The 20,000-nt window shown below is 41.0% G+C and overlaps 1 protein-coding gene across 2 annotated transcripts in view; it reads left to right on the forward strand.

The window, feature by feature from the left end:
• The window catches only part of Dhc36C (Dynein heavy chain at 36C), a 117,115-nt gene that overhangs the window by 20,546 nt on the left and 76,569 nt on the right, over positions 1-20,000 (forward strand). For both annotated transcript variants that reach the window (XM_070100062.1, XM_070100063.1), the window contains exons 14-28: positions 1,088-1,215; positions 1,548-1,704; positions 2,015-2,161; positions 2,889-3,104; positions 3,327-3,530; positions 5,077-5,195; positions 6,088-6,217; positions 6,795-6,956; positions 7,482-7,618; positions 8,128-8,373; positions 9,399-9,597; positions 10,542-10,669; positions 16,329-16,438; positions 16,665-16,783; positions 19,427-19,568. In XM_070100062.1, the coding sequence (XP_069956163.1) occupies positions 1,088-1,215; positions 1,548-1,704; positions 2,015-2,161; positions 2,889-3,104; positions 3,327-3,530; positions 5,077-5,195; positions 6,088-6,217; positions 6,795-6,956; positions 7,482-7,618; positions 8,128-8,373; positions 9,399-9,597; positions 10,542-10,669; positions 16,329-16,438; positions 16,665-16,783; positions 19,427-19,568 (2,344 nt within the window). The remainder of the gene's footprint in view (positions 1-1,087; positions 1,216-1,547; positions 1,705-2,014; positions 2,162-2,888; positions 3,105-3,326; positions 3,531-5,076; positions 5,196-6,087; positions 6,218-6,794; positions 6,957-7,481; positions 7,619-8,127; positions 8,374-9,398; positions 9,598-10,541; positions 10,670-16,328; positions 16,439-16,664; positions 16,784-19,426; positions 19,569-20,000) is intronic.

Here is a 20,000-nt window from a genome sequence, read left to right on the forward strand (position 1 = left end):
AAATTAAGACACATGCACAACACCCGGGCATCGCTCTATTGTATGGCCAGAGTCTGTAGTATACTCTGTTCTAGTTATTATCTCCTCCAGTTTTCCATAACGGAGTAGTTAGGATTTGTCCTCATTGAACATCATATTGTTTACCGTTGCCCACTGGAAAACTTTGTTTATATCTTCTTGGAGGTTAACCGCGTCCTCAGCAGATGACAGCCTCATGCAGATCCTAGTATCATCCGCAAAGGATGATACGGTGCTGTGGTGTATATCTCTGTCTATGTCTGATATGAGGATGAGGAATAAGATGGGGGCGAGTACTGTGCCTTGTGGAACAGAGCTCTTCACTGTGGCAGCCTCCGATTTAACTCTGTTGACCACTACTCTTTGTGTTCGATTTGATAGGAAGTTGAAGATCCATCTCCCCACTTTCCCAGTTATTTCTTTAGCACGTATTTTATGGGCTATTACGCCATGATCGCATTTGTCAAATGCTTTTGCAAAGTCTGTGTATATTACATCTGCATTCTGATTTTCTTCCAGTGCATCCAAGGCCATGTCATAGTGATCCAGTAGTTGTGAGAGGCAGGAGCGACCTGCCCTGAACCCATGTTGCCCTGGATTGTGCAGATTTTGGGAATCCAGGTGATTTGCAATCCTGCTTCTTAGCACTCTTTCAAAGATTTTTATGATGTGGGACGTCAGAGCTATTGGTCTATAGTTCTTAGCTAATGCTATGCTGCCACCTTTATGGAGTTTTGAAAAAATATGAAATAGAGAGCATATAGGTTTATCAAGGCCTGATGATATGATAAAGCTCTACACAGAGCGATATACATGACAAAGTTCTACACAGCGAAATATTGGTATGATAAATTTCTACACAGCTCTGTGTAGTTTTATCATGTCATTGACATGATAAAACTACACAGAGCGAAACGTTACCCCAATAAAGGCTTGGCCAATATTATTGTTTTTATCTTCGTATTTTGTTTCGACACCACGCCTTGTGATTCTGGGTACGGCAGGTAAGAACACAGATAACACGCTGCCCCGGCAGGAGGTTAGAATAACGACGGCACTGTCTTCCCAGGTGGTTGAGCTTGGCCCCTACGAGGTGCACTGTGAGGCGTTGGTGGCATCCCTGGTGACGCGAGTCACTAACCTTCGAAGAGAGATGCTCTCTCACCTGCACCAGCAGTACTGCTCATCTGCTGACACGTACGTCTCTTTCTCTCTCTCTCTCATACTTACGTATGCATGTTATTGTAAAAGATGTATGTTGTAAAAGATATTGATGACTAATGCACAAATAACCCGTACATAGGAGAGAAGAGCTTACGATGACATTTCGGTCCGACTTGGACCATTTACAAAGTCACAGTGTGGCTGTAAATGGTCCAAGTCTAACCGAAACGTCGTCGTAAGCTCCTCTATCCTATGTAAGGATTATATATGTATTGTTCCAGGCACGGTATTATGCCCTATTTGTTCTGTAGCGCTGACTAACTTCCCCCTCCCCTCCCCTAACGCCTTAATCCGTGGTGCTTCAGGCTGTGTGCAGAACTGAAGGTGATCACTGAGCGCGCTCTCAGCACACCAGGGGACACTCTGGAACTGATGGAACACAAGGCATACATGGAGGATGTTATGGAAAATCAGTTGCACACCCTGGAGGGCCGCGTCTGGCGCCTCCACACGCAGCTGCAGGTAACGTCCACCCATGAGCAGGCAGGATTGGTTTTATGCAGAATTGTTGCAAAAGTAAAAGTTCCTTGGACTCGTTTTGTCAAAAAAAAATCTTTTGCTGAATAAGCCAAGCTGGCAAGTGCAAGTTTCAAAGCATGAATTGAGTGTCACTCCAAGCCATTTTGCCATCCACTTTACATGTTCGTGTGAACTTCTTGTGTACATTATAATAATACTAATTATTATTATTATTATAGTTATTATTGTTTTTGTTATTATGTACGTGAGTGCATCCAGAGTTTCTAAACTTATTTTCCATTCCGGCGATCAGTTCTTGGCTGAGAATATGTCACTGAGTTCCGAGGAGTGTAGCGATGCCGTCCAGCCTCTAGCCTGGTTCATCCGCCTGCCGGAGGTCTTCCGTGTTCACCTGCAGATCATCACTGAGAAGAGAGCGGAGTACGAAGCTAACCTCAGGGTACGTTACCTACTTTCCTGATTTGTGTATGTGTAATGTAGAGTACGAGGCTTACCTCAGGGTACGTTACCCACTTTCCTATCTTGTGTATGTGTAATGCAAAGCACAGTACGAGGCTAACCGCAGGGTACGTCACCCACCTTCCTGCCTTGTATGTGTGTCATGTATATTATCATAGATCATCCTGCTGTCTATGCAGTATGTGTTGTATTTTATGCAGTATGTGCTGTATTTGCACTATCAATACAACATGTTTATCATAATAATGGTACACAGTACCGGCAAATAGATAAGTAAGACATGCGCAGCAGCTGGTTATCTTTACTGTTGAATCTTCATCTCCTCCCTACTGCTTTTGCTTCTTCTACCTCAAACTTCTTCACGCCTTCCACCGCTTTTCTCTGTACTGGACTGATAAAGCCGCAAAGATACCCAAGTGTACGATTTGTGTCTTATTCTGGTCATCTTAACCATTAAATTAATATTTCTAAATGTCTAAAAAAGTACCCCCCAAAAATAACGAATTCATTTAAAAGCAAAATACAAAATTTCGATAAAGGTCAGTGGACAGAATATTTCCACAGTCTAATTACGTAATTTTTTTTTTTTACAGAATTTGTTTTGTTTTTTAAATAATTGTATAAATCAATTACAAAAGGATTTATTGATTTATCTAATTATTTGAACTTCGACTATTCACTAATATCCTTTATTTAAAAAACGGTAGGAGCGTCGGGAGAAGTTCCAGGATGAGCTGGCGGAATATTCAGTTCAGCTCGAAGAGTTCCAGACTCTGGGAGACCACAACGAGATCCACGAGTACTTGCGACGAGCCCGGTCCCTGCACTCTCGTCTAGACCATGCTGCTAACTACATCGAACAGATCAACAAAGAGGAGGAGGCCCTCTCCTGGAACACCACTCATTACCCACTCAGGAAGCAGGTGAGAGAGAATCTTAACACCACTTATTACCCAATCAAGAAGCAGATAATCATTTAACACCCACTCAGTAACGTGTATATTTGTGAAACGATACAGGATTGAGCCTAAGAACTCCAACAAGGAAGCATGGGCAGTCTCTCCTGGCTATGGCTCCGGGACACAGCCTCACGCAGTGGGTGGGGGACAATAATCATTTGTTTGAATAAACATTGCCTCTTTCAGGTGTCGGACAAACTGGCCCCGTTCTTGAAGCTCTACGAGGTGGGTGTGGAGTGGTCAGACCGCTTGGAGGAGTGGCTCCACTCCCCTGTGGGCACCCACGACCCTGATGTCATATCCCAGGAAGTGGCGGCCACCTGGAGGACGGTCTACAAACTCGAGAAGGGCTTCGGGGACATCCCCGCGGCCAAAAACGTAGTAATCGCGGTAAATATAGCTAGTTCACAAGTTGATGACGAAGACAAGTATTGGGACAACGTTTTTGCTGTTAGGAGAGTTCTCCTTGGAGAGAAACGTCTCCCTAATAACGATCTTGGTGAAACGGTCTTTCAATATCGCTAATGTTAAAACAGTGTTTCAGTAAAGGCTTGTTCCATTACGTTGTGGCTTTGCCTTCTTGTAGGCAGTAGAAATTTCTAAGTCATTCATGTATTTTTTTAGTGAGATATGAGAAAAGTTAATAAAAAACACTATGATATATATAATTTTACCATAATGTTTGCTTTTTGAAACAGATTTAGATTTGTTTAATGTGATACGAAATGTCGTGAGTTCATTCTTGTTTGATGTGACTCACACCGGGTACATATACACCGAGTGGTGACTGTATCAGTGTATATACACTGAAAGGTATATGTCTCAGTATATGCATACCAAGAGGTGCATGACTTTCGTAATATATGCACTGGAAGTGTACTCACCTATTTGTACTCACCTATTTGTACTCACCTATTTGTGGTTGCAGGGGTCGAGTCCTAGCTCCTGGCCCCGCCTCTTCACCGGTTGCTACTAGGCCCTCTCTCTCCCCGCTCCATGAGCTTTATCAAACCTCGTCTTAAAACTGTGTATGGTTCCTGCCTCCACTACGTCATTTTCTAGGCTATTCCACTGCCTTACAACTCTATGACTGAAGAAATACTTCCTACTATCTCTCTGACTCATTTGTGTCTTCAACTTCCAATTGTGGCCTCTTGTTTCTGTGTCCCCTCCCTGGAACATCCTGTCTTTGTCCACCTTGTCTATTCCACGCAGTATTTTATATGTCGTTATCATGTCTCCCCTGACCCTCCTGTCCTCCAGTGTGGTCAGGCCGATTTCCCTTAATCTTTCCTCATAGGACATTCCCCTTAGCTCTGGAACTAACCTTGTCGCAAACCTTTGTACTTTCTCTAGTTTCTTGACGTGCTTTATCAAGTGCGGGTTCCAAACAGGTGCTGCATACTCCAGTATGGGCCTGACATACACGGTGTACAGTGTCTTGAATGATTCCTTACTAAGGTATCGGAATGCCTCTCCTGCTGTATACATAATGTTTCTCAGGGTAAATACAGTGAGAGTTTATCTTAATCCCCATTTTATGACGTACACTACTGTGAATATGATAATGGTATACAATACCGACAAGTTGATAAGTAAGACACATGTGCTACAGTTAGGTAACTTTATTCCGAAATGTTTTGCCTACGCAGTAGGCTTCTTCAGTCGAGTACAGAGGAGGCAGCAGGAGCAGTAGAGATGTAAAGACGATGTAATCAGTCCAACTACGTCTTCAAGACGAAACGTTTCGGAATAGTTACTTAACTGTTACACGTGTATCTTATCAAGTACACTGTTCTTGGTGGTGTACAAGTGAATTGCGGCCTTAATGACACCCCCCGCCACATTACAATAGATAGGCTTGAAACGTAACACCGTGTAATCTGTACGCGGTGTTAAACCTTGGCTTGATAGGAGCCTTGTTCGTGTGATGCAGGTTCGACAGCGTATTGAGACGTTCAGAGAGAACCTTCCCTTGGTGCAGACGCTGGGTAACCCGGGCCTCAAGGAGAGACATTGGGAGAAGATCTCAGAAGTGGTTGGATACCCTCTCAGGTGAGACTTTTTTATATCTGTTCGTCTCTTGCTTTTTCCCTTTCTTGTTTTTCTGCTTGCGTCTCTGTGTTTCCTCTCTGCCTTTGTGTTTATCTCTGCTACTGTTTGTGCTTGTATGTGCACCTGACTGTTCACCTCTTGTGTTTGCCTCTGTTCTTTTGGCTGACTGTGTTCTTCTCTGTTCTTTTGACTGACTGTGTTCCCCTCTGTTCTTTGATTCCCTCTGGGAGTTCCTCTCTGTTCCTCCATTTTCTCTATGTATTCGTTTCTGTTTGCTTCTCTGTTCCTCTGTCTGAATGTGCTCATCTCTCTCCCTCTGTTTGCCTCTATGAATTAATCTCTGTTACTCTGTTTACCGCTGAGTGTCCCTTTGTTAGTTCTCTGTTAATTTATTTGCCAAGTGTTGTACATTTGTCTAATTAACTTGTCTGTTCTCTGAACCATTTATCTACAACCTCCAGGTAGGTAGACCGTAGCTGGAACAATTCACAAACAAATAACATAATGGAGAGGAAGCTCTAAGCAACGTTATGTCAAGTTTTTCTCTTCAGAGTATGGGTTAATTGTGAATTTTCTGTTGAAATTTTGATTCAGTGTATCATTTCTACGAGATATTTTAACATATCTTGTAAGCTATGCATGGAGGTGTCTGAAAGGCTGGATGTTTGGACATTCCAAGATATAATGTCCTAGTCTGTGGCCCTGTCTCTGTTCACACACATTTCTCTAAATACAGTTATTTACATTCAAGGGGTAAGGATGTGTCCTGATGCTGGATTCAGGGAGTTGGAACTTCCCTGCCCTTCATCGGATCAAACTTGATTACCTCCTGCCCCATGACTCTTTATAACTAGTAATAATTCTTTCTGACTGGGGAACATGCAACTTTCAGAGCGGACGCTACCACCACCCTTCAGCGTCTTATAGACTCCAACCTCGAGGACTACCTTTCCAAGTTCGAAACTGTGTCAGAGGCGGCCTCCAAGGAGCACGTCTTCGAGAGGAACTTAGAGAAAATGAAGGTTAGCAAACCTATGCTTGGGTGTGTGTAAGGAATGTCTGTATCGTTGTTTCAGTTTTATCATCTACAATGCAGCCTGTATCTATCATTAGATCATCAACTAATGGTTGATCCAGATCGTATCTGCCCCACATAAGACACGCCAAGTCGGTAGCCACGACCAGCAGGAGAACAACTTCAACAACCCAAACTGCCAGGTTGTTGGATAAGACACATCGGCAACACCTGGATATGTATCTTTATTCTGAGAATACACAGAGAAGTGTTTCTCAATGTATATATACTGATAACTTACTTTAATGTCACTCAGACACTCTCTGAGGAGTGGGTTATGCGACGAGGGCTCACTTGAAGAGACATTTTCCCCCCCTGGAGAAAAACTTTCCCAAACAGCCTTGATGCTGGTGAAAGGCTGTCGATTCAAGGAATTGGAGCTACCTTTCCCTACTTCAGATCTCACCTGAGTATCCTCATGCGCTCATTAATATAATAATAAAAGTGATAAGAAGAGAAAAAATAATTAATAATGATAATAATCCCTGTCTAATACAAGGCTTTTCCTCTCCCTCGTGTGGCAGAGTGAGTGGCAGGAGATGGAACTGGTGTTAAAGCCTCATAGAGAGACAGACACCTGGGTGCTCTCAGCTGTCGAAGACATCCAGTTTCTGCTGGACGATCACATCGTCAAGACCCAGTCCATGAGGTCCTCACCCTTCATCAAGCCCATCGAGCAGGAAGTGGTAAGTGTGATGGAAGTTCGTTTGAAGCCCTCCAGAAGGAAGTGGCGAAAGGGATGCATATTCACTTCAGACCCCTCCATCTCTGGAAATTAGGTACAGCTTGATGGGCTAAAGTAAAAGGTCAACACTATGGATAAATATTACCGCTAAACTTTATGAAAAATTACTGCCTCGCTGCCTGGAAGCTCGGTCGACATGTAGTACTACAAAAATAGTGACGAAGAGCACAGGTTGCGGAACACACTCTTGCTGGGACAACGATTCTTTCTGTGTAGATCTTTATCGTGACTTGATAAAGCTCTACACGGGGAAACAGTGTCCCAGTAAAAGCTTGTGCAACGTCAATTCGTTATTCACCTTCCTGGAAAGTCCGAGTCAACGAAGGGAGTCTGTGAATGGTGTTTAGGAAAGTCATTTAATGCCTGCAAATCTTGTGTGAAATTATTGATGGTTGTAATACGTGTATGAGTAATCATTAAAAATTCCTTCCTGGAAGCGAGCTAATATCTGTGTTGTCTGTGGCAGGCGGCGTGGGAGACGACACTGGCGCAGCTGCAGGAGGTGGTAGATGAGTGGTTGAGGGTGCAGGCAACGTGGATCTACCTGGAGCCTATCTTCGGTTCCCCGGACATCATGGCCCAGATGCCTGAGGAGGGACGCAGGTAATCACCTCAGCCCAAATTTTCAAAAAATTAAATATATAATAGATTAAATGGAAGCCTACTTTTTATTCCTCTTCGAGAGACAGAAAAAAAAGGAGACAAAATGATCGAAGAAAATACATAATATTCTTGTTGTATTGCATCTTGATATAATTTTGGTTGAAATATGTTGTGTATCTTTATATGTGTATGCTTCTAAACTGTTGTATTCTGAACACCTCTGCAAAAACAGTGATAATGTGCGAGTGTGGTGAAAGTGTTGAATGATGATGAAAGTATTTTCTTTTTGGGGATTTTCTTTCTTTTTTGGGTCACCCTGCCTCGGTGGGAGACGGCCGACTTGTTGAAAAAAAAAAATTTTTTTGGTCAGTGTTTTTTGTGTGAAAATAATAATAATAATAATAAAAAACAATAAAATAATAATAATATAATAAAATTATAATAATTTAATTTCGTTTCAACCAAGTCGTCTATTACTTTCATCTTGACTGACAGACAATTCACTGCAGATTTAATACGGTGGACAAAACTTGGAAGGACATCATGAAGAGCGTGCGGCAGAACACCAGGGTGCTCTCCGTGCTGGAGGTCGACAAGATCCTGGAGAGGCTCCGCAAGTCCTCAGAGCTGCTCGAACTGATCCAGCGAGGTCTTAATGAGTACTTGGAGAAGAAGCGACTTTACTTCCCCAGGTTCTTCTTCCTCTCCAACGAGGAGCTGTTGGAGATCCTCAGCGAGACGAAGGATCCGAGCAGGTAATTGATTTTCGTTAAAGAACAAAAAGGCACATTACCGTGATTAGAACTATACACGATCCGCACATATGTGCAGGTTATTTGTGATTTTCGTTATTAGGTGCTGAAGCCCAACACTTTTCATGAGTTGGTGAGCACTGCAACGTCGGTCTAAAACGCTTGGGTGATCTTCTTAACCATATCAACGACATTAATATACAGAACAGGAAATTGGCACTCTTTGATGCCACGTTCTTCACCAAGGTGCCAACCGATCAGGCTCTTGCATTCCTGAGAAGCAAGGTTAAAGATGATGGAGATCCCCTAGTTACTAGCCGAGGCTTGACAAAGTTCCTGGAGAGCTAAACGTTGCGACAATAAATGTCACATTCGTTGCATTTGTGTCCTTTTACCTAACAAGTTAATATGGCAGGACTCAGTTTCCAAGTGTCCTGACATATCATACTACTCATGTTCTCACTACATTAGGCCTTCCTTTGACCATTCAGTCTCTGATTTTCTGTACTCTGTATTGGTGAGTGAAACGCCTCTTAAATAAGAATTGGACATACGTTATACAGGTCATCTTTATACATCTGTCGATAGGACAGATGTATAACGAAGTAACACATAAACATTTCTGTCGTGTATCAATTTTGTATTGGCTTGAAAAAGTGTTATACCAGCGAAATTTTGTCTCGGTGAATATTTTGCTCTGCGTTTGTGTCTATTTCAACCATGGCAGCACACACAGTCCCAGATAGTTAATACACCATTGACGATGTTAATTATCTTCTCTTGTTAGTGAGTTTGGGTTTGAGAAAAACCTGCCTAATATGGGGCAGTAGGCCTGCTGCAGTTTTCCTCTTTTTTATGTTCTTATGTTGTTCTTACCTGTTTCAAACTACTAATATCAATGTCTAAAATTATCATTACCTTTACAAATTACCACTACCTATTTGCAGCAAATCTTGCATTTTTTTTTTGATAACATGCTACCATTGTTCAGTGGTTTATTAAATAGAAAATACAATGCTTTCCGTCAGGGTTCAGCCTCACCTCAAGAAGTGCTTCGAGGGCGTCAACTCCCTGGACTTCGGCGACGACCTGGAGGTGGTTGCTGTGAGATCGAGTGAGGGAGAGGTCATTGGTCTTACTCACATCATCAGCACAGCCAAGGCAAGAGGACAGGTGGAGAAGTGGCTGGTACAGTTGGAGGCCAGCGTCAAGTCCAGCATCAAGAAGGTACCTGTTTGTCATCATAGTATATTTTATTCTTCATGTGAAGCGTTCAATTTATGTGGGTTATTATGCACAGGAAGTTTCTGAGTAGTATAGGAAACTTTATATGTGACAGTTTTTTCACTTAGTTTACTCGTCGTTTCAAGTCAGTAAACTGAAAAAGCTTTTAAATTGTAAGAGTCAGTGAGATGCTACAAACACAAAGTTTATGTATAAACGTTGATGGAACAGCCTGCCCAAAATGCCCTCCATAATCCGTATAACATGTCACATATACATTTTCAAGTGCATACCGTATTTACTGGAAATAAACAGTAATTTTCGATTTCATTTTTAATGTAGATTTTCAAAAACATATTTGAAAAATCCTAAAAGTAAGTTCTTTCTCCACTAAGTAAAAAAAACGAAGTTCGCTAGATAGCTTTGTTCGATTTAATAAAAATGCTCAGATACAGACAGGAAAAAAAGTCTTCAGTGACTTGTCATTAATTAAGCAAATTCGAAATTAATCTTGACCTTTTCATAGCTAACCTAAAATTAGAAACGAAAACTTGACGTTTCAGTTCATTCTGAAAATGTATGGCAAACTTTAGCCAATGTTTCAGGTCGTCATGAATCTTTATCAATGGTCTCCTCTCATTTGTGTCGTCTCCTTGATATGATTGATCCAGTTGCTTTTCATTTAGCTAGGCAGAATGGAGGCACAGTGACGAGAGGTCAGAAAATACTTTCTCAGTCTTAGGTTAGTAAATAACGAACAAAAACAGTCTGAACTTCCTTTCCAATTTGTGGGTTAGTTGTGAATTGTTCTTACGAACTGAGACTTTTACGCTTCACAGACTGGAAATGTGACCAGTTTTCATTTCCAGTTTGTGGGGCAGTTTTTTATTGCTCCAGCCACGGGACTGTGACTGTATACAATATTAATGTGTGTCTTGGGTGTGCAGGTGGTGCAGTCGTGCATGGAGGGGTACTCGAGCAAGTCTCGCGAAGACTGGGCCTTGGAGTGGCCTGGCCAGGCAGTTCTCTGTGTGTCTCAGACATTCTGGACCACACACGTCTCTCGCTGCATGCTGTAAGATTTGTTTCAGTTGGACTTTCATTCCTCTCTCCATGGTTCCTCGCATACCTCCTTCCATGCATCTTTTCATACATTCCTTCATGCCTCTTTCCACGCCTTCCATGCCTCCTTCAATGCCCCCTTCCATGCCTTTGGTCATGGACCGGGCCGCGGGGGCGTTGACTCCTGAAACGCCCTGCAAGTATGCCTTCTTAAATGCCCCTTCTACGTCTTTTCCCATGCCTTTTTCTAGACATAATTTCATACAATGACTGTACAGTAAGTAGAGTATATTTTTTTTTTCAACAAGTCGGCCGTCTACCACCGAGGATTGCCAGATCGAAGAAAACCTTCCCCTTTTATGGGGAAAAATCAAAGCAATGGGTGAAAAAAGAGGTGAAATATTGCTTGGGAAAACATGTGGGAAATATTATTTAGGGGGATCTGCTAAAAACTAAGGTGGATTTTTAAAATACTACTTTGAAACTATCTTTTTTAATACTATTCCCCAGTTTCTAAATCTTGTCAAAAATATTATTTATGCTTTCTGACGCTGATAGACTACTGAATAGAAAGTGGAGTGTGTCATTTACGATGAGGCAGACCTGTCTTTGTGTACCCATCTCCCGCGCTCACTGGCTTCAGTCAGTGTCATGCTGATTTTGGGTCACCAGCAGGAAGCTTTACAAGACCTATCTGGCACCTCTGATAATGCTGTAAATGATTTAGAAAACTGACAACACTGATAATACTTTATGTAAATAGAGTTAAAAATTTATTTGAGAAAACCAGCTTACGCGAGCTTTCATCCTACGACTCGCTCAAGGTCTCCTTAAGATTATTATTTTTATCAAGGGGAAGCAATAAACTAGCAAAGGCTATGCAGAGCTTGGGTTGGGATCCTTGAAAACACCTTGAACACTGCCTCAATGCTTAAATAAATGTCTGCTCAGCAGGACAAGGTCTTAATAGGGTCATGTAGCTTCTGCGGGCAGAGAGAACGAGGTTCTTGTTTATTACTAAATTCTAAATCAAGAAAATACTAGCTATTGTCTCCTATACACACAGATATACACCGAGAGGTGTATGCCTGTGTATATATGCTGAGATGAGTATCTCTGTGTCTAGAAGCAGAGTCTGCATTAAACCATAGTTCCGGGAATAACGTAGTGCTTAATGGTGTACAGATAACAAGCTGCCCTTATAACCTTCGAGTTGTTGATAAGTAATTAATATATATATATATATATATATATATATATATATATATAAATATATATATATATATATATATATATATATATATATATATATATATATATATATATATATATATATATATATATATATATATATATATATATCTTTTAGGAGTGAAGAAGAGCAGAATGTAAGTGTGGTGGAGGTACGTGGGGCATTAAGTAGAATGAAAGGGGGTAAAGCAGCTGGAACTGATGGGATCATGACAGAAATGTTAAAAGCAGGGGGGGATATAGTGTTGGAGTGGTTGGTACTTTTGTTTAATAAATGTATGAAAGAGGGGAAGGTACCTAGGGATTGGCGGAGAGCATGTATAGTCCCTTTATATAAAGGGAAAGGGGACAAAAGAGATTGTAAAAATTATAGAGGAATAAGTTTACTGAGTATACCAGGAAAAGTATACGGTAGGGTTATAATTGAAAGAATTAGAGGTAAGACAGAATGTAGAATTGCGGATGAGCAAGGAGGCTTCAGAGTGGGTAGGGGATGTGTAGATCAAGTGTTTACATTGAAGCATATATGTGAACAGTATTTAGATAAAGGTAGGGAAGTTTTTATTGCATTTATGGATTTAGAAAAGGCATATGATAGAGTGGATAGAGGAGCAATGTGGCAGATGTTGCAAGTTTATGGAATAGGTGGTAAGTTACTAAATGCTGTAAAGAGCTTTTATGAGGATAGTGAGGCTCAGGTTAGGGTGTGTAGAAGAGAGGGAGAATACTTCCCGGTAAAAGTAGGTCTTAGACAGGGATGTGTAATGTCACCATGGTTGTTTAATATATTTATAGATGGGGTTGTAAAAGAAGTAAATGCTAAGGTGTTCGGGAGAGGGGTAGGATTAAATTATGGGGAATCAAATTCAAAATGGGAATTGACACAGTTACTTTTTGCTGATGATACTGTGCTTATGGGAGATTCTAAAGAAAAATTGCAAAGGTTAGTGGATGAGTTTGAGAATGTGTGTAAAGGTAGAAAGTTGAAAGTGAACATAGAAAAGAGTAAGGTGATGAGGGTATCAAATGATTTAGATAAAGAAAAATTGGATATCAAATTGGGGAGGAGGAGTATGGAAGAAGTGAATGTTTTCAGATACTTGGGAGTTGACGTGTCGGCGGATGGATTTATGAAGGATGAGGTTAATCATAGAATTGATGAGGGAAAAAAGGTGAGTGGTGCGTTGAGGTATATGTGGAGTCAAAAAACGTTATCTATGGAGGCAAAGAAGGGAATGTATGAAAGTATAGTAGTACCAACACTCTTATATGGATGTGAAGCTTGGGTGGTAAATGCAGCAGCGAGGAGACGGTTGGAGGCAGTGGAGATGTCCTGTCTAAGGGCAATGTGTGGTGTAAATATTATGCAGAAAATTCGGAGTGTGGAAATTAGGAGAAGGTGTGGAGTTAATAAAAGCATTAGTCAGAGGGCAGAAGAGGGGTTGTTGAGGTGGTTTGGTCATTTAGAGAGAATGGATCAAAGTAGAATGACATGGAAAGCATATAAATCTATAGGGGAAGGAAAGAGGGGTAGGGGTCGTCCTCGAAAGGGTTGGAAAGAGGGGGTAAAGGAGGTTTTGTGGGCGAGGGGCTTGGACTTCCAGCAAGCGTGCATGAGCGTGTTAGATAGGAGTGAATGGAGACGAATGATACTTGGGACCTGACGATCTGTTGGAGTGTGAGCAGGGTAATATTTAGTGAAGGAATTCAGGGAAACCGGTTATTTTCATATAGTCGGACTTGAGTCCTGGAAATGGGAAGTACAATGCCTGCACTTTAAAGGAGTGGTTTGGGATATTGGCAGTTTGGAGGGATATGTTGTGTATCTTTATATGTATATGCTTCTAGACTGTTGTATTCTGGGCACCTCTGCAAAAGCAGTGATAATGTGTGAGTGTGGTGAAAGTGTTGAATGATGAAAGTATTTTCTTTTTGGGGATTTTCTTTCTGTATGGAAGAGGGTAAGGTACCTAGGGATTGGCAGAGAGCATGCATAGTTCCTCTGTATAAAGGCAAAGGGGACAAAAGAGAGTGCAAAAATTAAAGGGGAATAAGTCTGTTGAGTATACCTGGTAAAGTGTATGGTAGAGTTATTATTGAAAGAATTAAGAGTAAGACGGAGAATAGGATAGCAGATGAACAAGGAGGCTTTAGGAAAGGTAGGGGGTGTGTGGACCAGGTGTTTACAGTGAAACACATAAGTGAACAGTATTTAGATAAGGCTAAAGAGGTCTTTGTGGCATTTTTGGATTTGGAAAAGGCGTATGACAGGGTGGATAGAGGGGCAATGTGGCAGATGTTGCAGGTGTATGGTATAGGAGGTATGTTACTGAAAGCAGTGAAGAGTTTTTACGAGGATAGTGAGGCTCAAGTTAGAGTATGTAGGAAAGAGGGAAATTATTTCCCAGTAAAAGTAGGCCTTAGACAAGGATGTGTGATGTCACCGTGGTTGTTTAATATATTTATAGATGGGGTTGTAAGAGAAGTAAATGCGAGGGTCTTGGCAAGAGGCGTGGAGTTAAAAGATAAAGAATCACACATAAAGTGGGAGTTGTCACAGTTGCTCTTTGCTGATGACACTGTGCTCTTGGGAGATTCTGAAGAGAAGTTGCAGAGATTGGTGGATGAATTTGGTAGGGTATGCAAAAGAAGAAAATTAAAAGTGAATACAGGAAAGAGTATGGTTACGAGGATAACAAAAAGAGTAGGTGATGAAAGATTGGATATCAGATTGGAGGGAGAGAGTATGGAGGAGGTGAATGTATTAAGATATTTGGGAGTGGACGTGTCAGCGGATGGGTCTATGAAAGATGAGGTAAATCATAGAATTGATGAGGGGAAAAGGGTGAGTGGTGCACTTAGGAGTCTGTGGAGACAAAGAACTTTGTCCTTGGAGGCAAAGAGGGGAATGCATGAGAGTATAGTTTTACCAACGCTCGTATATGGGTGTGAAGCATGGGTGATGAATGTTGCAGCGAGGAGAAGGCTGGAGGCAGTGGAGATGTCATGTCTGAGGGCAATGTGTGGTGTGAATATAATGCAGAGAATTCGTAGTTTGGAAGTTAGGAGGAGGTGTGGGATTACCAAAACTGTTGTCCAGAGGGATGAGGAAGGGTTGTTGAGGTGGTTCGGACATGTAGAGAGAATGGAGCAAAACAGAATGACTTCAAGAGTGTATCAGTCTGTAGTGGAAGGAAGGCGGGGTAGGGGTCGGCCTAGGAATGGTTGGAGGGAGGGGGTAAAGGAGGTTTTGTGTGCGAGGGGCTTGGACTTCCAGCAGGCATGCGTGAGCGTGTTTGATAGGAGTGAATGGAGACAAATGGTTTTTAATACTTGACGTGCTGTTGGAGTGTGAGCAAAGTAACATTTATGAAGGGGTTCAGGGAAACCGGCAGGCCGGACTTGAGTCCTGGAGATGGGAAGTACAGTGCCTGCACTCTGAAGGAGGGGTGTTAATGTTGCAGTTTAAAAACTGTAGTGTAAAGCTCCCTTCTGGCAAGACAGTGATGGAGTGTATGATGGTGAAAGTTTTTCTTTTTCGGGCCACCCTGCCTTGGTGGGAATCGGTGGGAATTGGCAGTTTGGAGGGATATGTTGTGTATCTTTATATGTGTATGCTTCTAGACTGTTGTATTCTGAGCACCTCTGCAAAAACAGTGATAATGTGCGAGTGTGGTGAAAGTGTTGAATGATGATGAAAGTATTTTCTTTTTGGGGATTTTCTTTCTTTTTTGGGTCACCCTGCCTCGGTGGGAGACGGCCGACTTGTTGAAAAAAAAAAATATATATATATATATATATGTATATATATATATATATGTATATATATATATATATGTATATATATATATATATATGTCGTGCCGAATAGGCAGAACTTGCCATCTTGGCTTAAATAGCAACGTTCATCTTGCCATATATGACAAGTGAAAATTTGTGTATGTAATAATTTCGCCAAACTCATTCTGAACCTAACGAAAAAAATATATTTCACTGTGTTTGTTTAGTATTAAATTATTGTAAACAAATCTAAAATATATTTAGTTGGGTTAGGCTAAAATAAATTGTTCTTATTATAATAAGGTTAGGTAAGTTTTCTAAGTTCCTTTTGGTGCAAAATTATAAATTTTTACATCAACATTAATGAAAAAAATATATCTTTAAACGTATAACAGAAAATTTTAGAAAGGACTTAATTTTAAATGAGTTCTTGCTAATTGACCAGTTTTACATATTCGGCACGACATATATATATATATATATATATATATATATATATATATATATATATATATATATATATATATATATATATATATATATATATATATATATATATATATATATATATATATATATATATATATATATATATATATATATATATATATATCGTCATGTAGGTGCTTTTATCTGTACAGGGAAGGCCCCAAGGAGATGGAGGCTTACTACGAGCTGTGTAATAGTCAGATTGAGAAGGTGGTTGGACTGGTCAGGGGTCAACTCTCCAAGCAAAACCGCACCACTCTTGGTAAGTCATAGCTCTTATTATTATTTATACCATTATTATTATTAGTAGTAGGAGTAGTAGTAGTAGTAGTAGTAGTAGTAGTTGTAGCAGCAGCAGCTTGAAGAGGACGTACAGTACCTGGGGAATGAGAGATAATCAGGTTCTATGCAAGGAAGGGTTGGGTAGCTCTATTTCCTTATTCATCATTGCCTTTATTGTTAATGTATAATGATGATTACTGCTTCAGGAGCACTGGTGGTGCTGGACGTGCACGCCCGGGACGTCCTGAAGGAGGAGATTATGAAGAAGAAAGTGACGGATCTTACAGATTTTACCTGGCTCTCTCAGCTCAGATATTATTGGCAGGTACGTCACGTATGTCACCTTAATTTTGATTTGTGTGTGCCCGTGCACACACGTGCACGGGCACACACACACACACACACACACTCAGTGGCTGCTTTATTAGGTACACCTGCTCAGTAATGCAGATATCTAATCAGCCAATCACGTGGCAGCACCTCAGTGCCTAGCAGCATACAGACATGGTCAACAGGTTCAGTTGTTGTTCAGATTGAACATCAGAATGGGGAAGAAATGTGATGTAAGTGACTTGACCATGGAATGATTGTTGTTGCCAGACAGACGGGATGGTTTGAGGTTCTTAGAAACTGCTGATTTGGGATTTTCACGCACAACAGCCTCCATAGTTTACAGAGAATAGCATGAAATACACAAAACATCCAGTGAGCGGCAGTTTCGTAGGCGAAAACGCCTTCATAATTAGAAAAATCAGAGAAAAATTGACAGACTGGTTCAAGCTGACAAGGTGATAGTAACTCAAATAACCATGTTACAACAGTGGTATATAGAAGAGCATTTCTGTACGCACGACACTTTTGACCCTTGAAGTGGTGGAGTCACAGCAGCAAAAGACTACGCTGGGTTCCATCCAGTCAGCTAAGAACAGGAAACTGAGGCTACAGTGGGCATAGGCTCACCTAAACAAGTCAGTTGAAGATTGTAAATACATCACCTGGATTGATAAATCTCGATTTCTCGTGCGACATACAGGTGATAACGTCAGAATTTGGTGTAAACCTTTGGGATGTGGAGGAACGGGAGATTCACAGCATGAATGTGCAGACCACAAATCTACAGCAACTGCGTAATGCTTTCACGGACCAGAATCTCTAAGAAATGTTTCCAGCACCTTGTTGAATCCATGCCACGAAGTATTCAGACTGCTCTGTAGGCAAAGTAAGGGCCTAACCAGTACTTGAAGGGTGTACCTAATAAAGTGGCCACTGAGTATATATACTATTCTTTAAAAAACAAATTGACCAAAAAAATTTTAATCGTGTGACCAAGAGCAACAAAAGTAAATAATCAGCTTCCTATAAAGTCACAGCTAAACCACAAATTGGAAACGGAAAATAGCTGATATTTTGGTCAATTCTGAATCATCACGTTGGGACTTCATACTGGCCCAGGATGCACCGTAACGTTATTCAGTTTCCATTTTCAATTTGGAGATTAATGTTGCGGGTATTATGAAGAATGAAAAAGGACTGAAATAATAGACATCCATTACTCTGGTAGCTGTATTGAATTATATAGCTATATGGATCTACGAGCCAAGGTCCTGGTTGTAAGGCGTCCTGCTTCCAACTGACTGCAGCCGCACAGGCATGTGTAGAATATGAATCGGAGGTCATAGGGGACAGCCCCACCAACCCTCATAACTGATTAAAGAGCAAAAAGACACAATACCGTGACTGGAACATTACTCAGATAATCCTGGTGGTTAAAGCTCTCGCTTCACACGGCGAGGGCCCGGGTTCGATTCCCAGCCAGAGTAGAAACATTGAGAGTGTTTCTTTCCACCTGTTGCGTATGTTCTCATCAGTAAAATGGGTACCTGGGTTAGTCGACTGGTGTGGGTCGCATCCTGGGACACTGACCTAATTTGCCGGAAATGCTCAGCGTTATATAACAAGGGGCTTTCTATACAGTAGTATGTCATTGATGTCAGCTGGGCCTGTTTATCAAGTACATGTTCTTGTAGTAAATAAAGATATTATTATTATAAGAGAGAGATAAGCTTATTACGACGTTTCGGCCCTTCTTGGACCATTCATAACTAATAACAGTAATGAAAGTATAACGACAGAGTATTAACAGTATTGACATTAATTGAGCCTTGTTTCAGCTATGGCATTGTGACATTTATTCTCCGAGTCCTTCTAATTGTAAATATAAACACAGTTAAGATTTTACCTACAGAAGTAGTGTTTGTATTCTAGGATAGTAGGGAAATTATACTTCATTGAACATGCTAATGTTGCTGTGTCTTTGACCTTAGTACAGAACCTAATCATGACATTAAGTGGTTGTTTTCTATATCATACAGGATACTAGGAAACCTAATCATGCAGGATACTAGGAAATCTAATCATGGCAGAATACTAGGAAACCTAATTTCCACGTTAATTGCTTATCTTCCTTTATTTTTTAAAGTGTGATGGACTTTAATTTTGACGTCTGCTTATATTGATAAGAACATGACAAAATAAGAATGGAGGAGCGCTGCAGTAACTTTATTGGTCCGTGTTGAAAATGGTATGAAATGCCAACAAGTTGATGATTAAGACACATGTGCAATAGTTAGGTATCTTTATAATTGAAACGCTTCGCCTACACAGTAGGATTCTTCAGTCAAATACAACTTCACTACTACTCCTTCTGCCTTTGTATTTATCTGAAGAAGCCTACTGTGTAGGCTTCTTCAGACAAATTGAAGCCTACTGTGTAGGCTTCTTCAGACAAATTGATGCCTACTGTGTAGGCTTCTCCAGACAAATTGAAGCCTACTGTGTAGGCTTCAACTCTAAAGATACCTAACTGTTGCACATACGTCTTAATCAATTTACCAACGCATACTGGTAATTTTTTTTTTGTTTCTCAGTCCCAGCCCTTCTGACTCGTATATTTGTCCATGTCTTCTAGGACGACATCCTCAAGGTGCGGATGATCAACGCTGAGCTAGACTACGGCTACGAGTATCTGGGTAACACAGGACGTCTTGTCATCACCCTACTGACTGACCGCTGCTACCGCACACTCACCCAGGCTCTCATGCTCAACCTAGGTTCTGTCTTTTTTTTTTTTTTTTTGGTGTAGTAAGAAGGCTTCTTTTGTGTGTAGTAAGAAGGCTTCTTTTGTGTGTAGTAGGAAGGCTTCTTTTGTGTGTAGTAAGAAGGCTTATTTTGTGTGTAGTAAGAAGTCTTCTTTCGCGTGTAGTAAGAAGGCTTTTTTTGTAAGAAGGCTTTTTTTGTTGTAAGAAGGCTTTATGTGTGCGTCTGTGTGTTTATGTACACATGCCTTTTCAGGCTGGCCAATGCAGTAATAATCTCAAGGGCGTACTGACTGCCCATCTTGCAAGACAATTTACGTCAGCAACAAGGCGCCTCAAGGTCACTGCACTCTCCCCATTATGATGTCTGAGCTGCAACACTCGTGCATATTCATACCTGAACCTGAAAATGCTTTCATATTACCTCCAGTATCCCCTTCTTCCCCA

This window comes from Cherax quadricarinatus, chromosome 71 (assembly GCF_038502225.1).
Source record: "Cherax quadricarinatus isolate ZL_2023a chromosome 71, ASM3850222v1, whole genome shotgun sequence".
In the NCBI taxonomy this organism is placed as follows: domain Eukaryota; kingdom Metazoa; phylum Arthropoda; class Malacostraca; order Decapoda; family Parastacidae; genus Cherax; species Cherax quadricarinatus.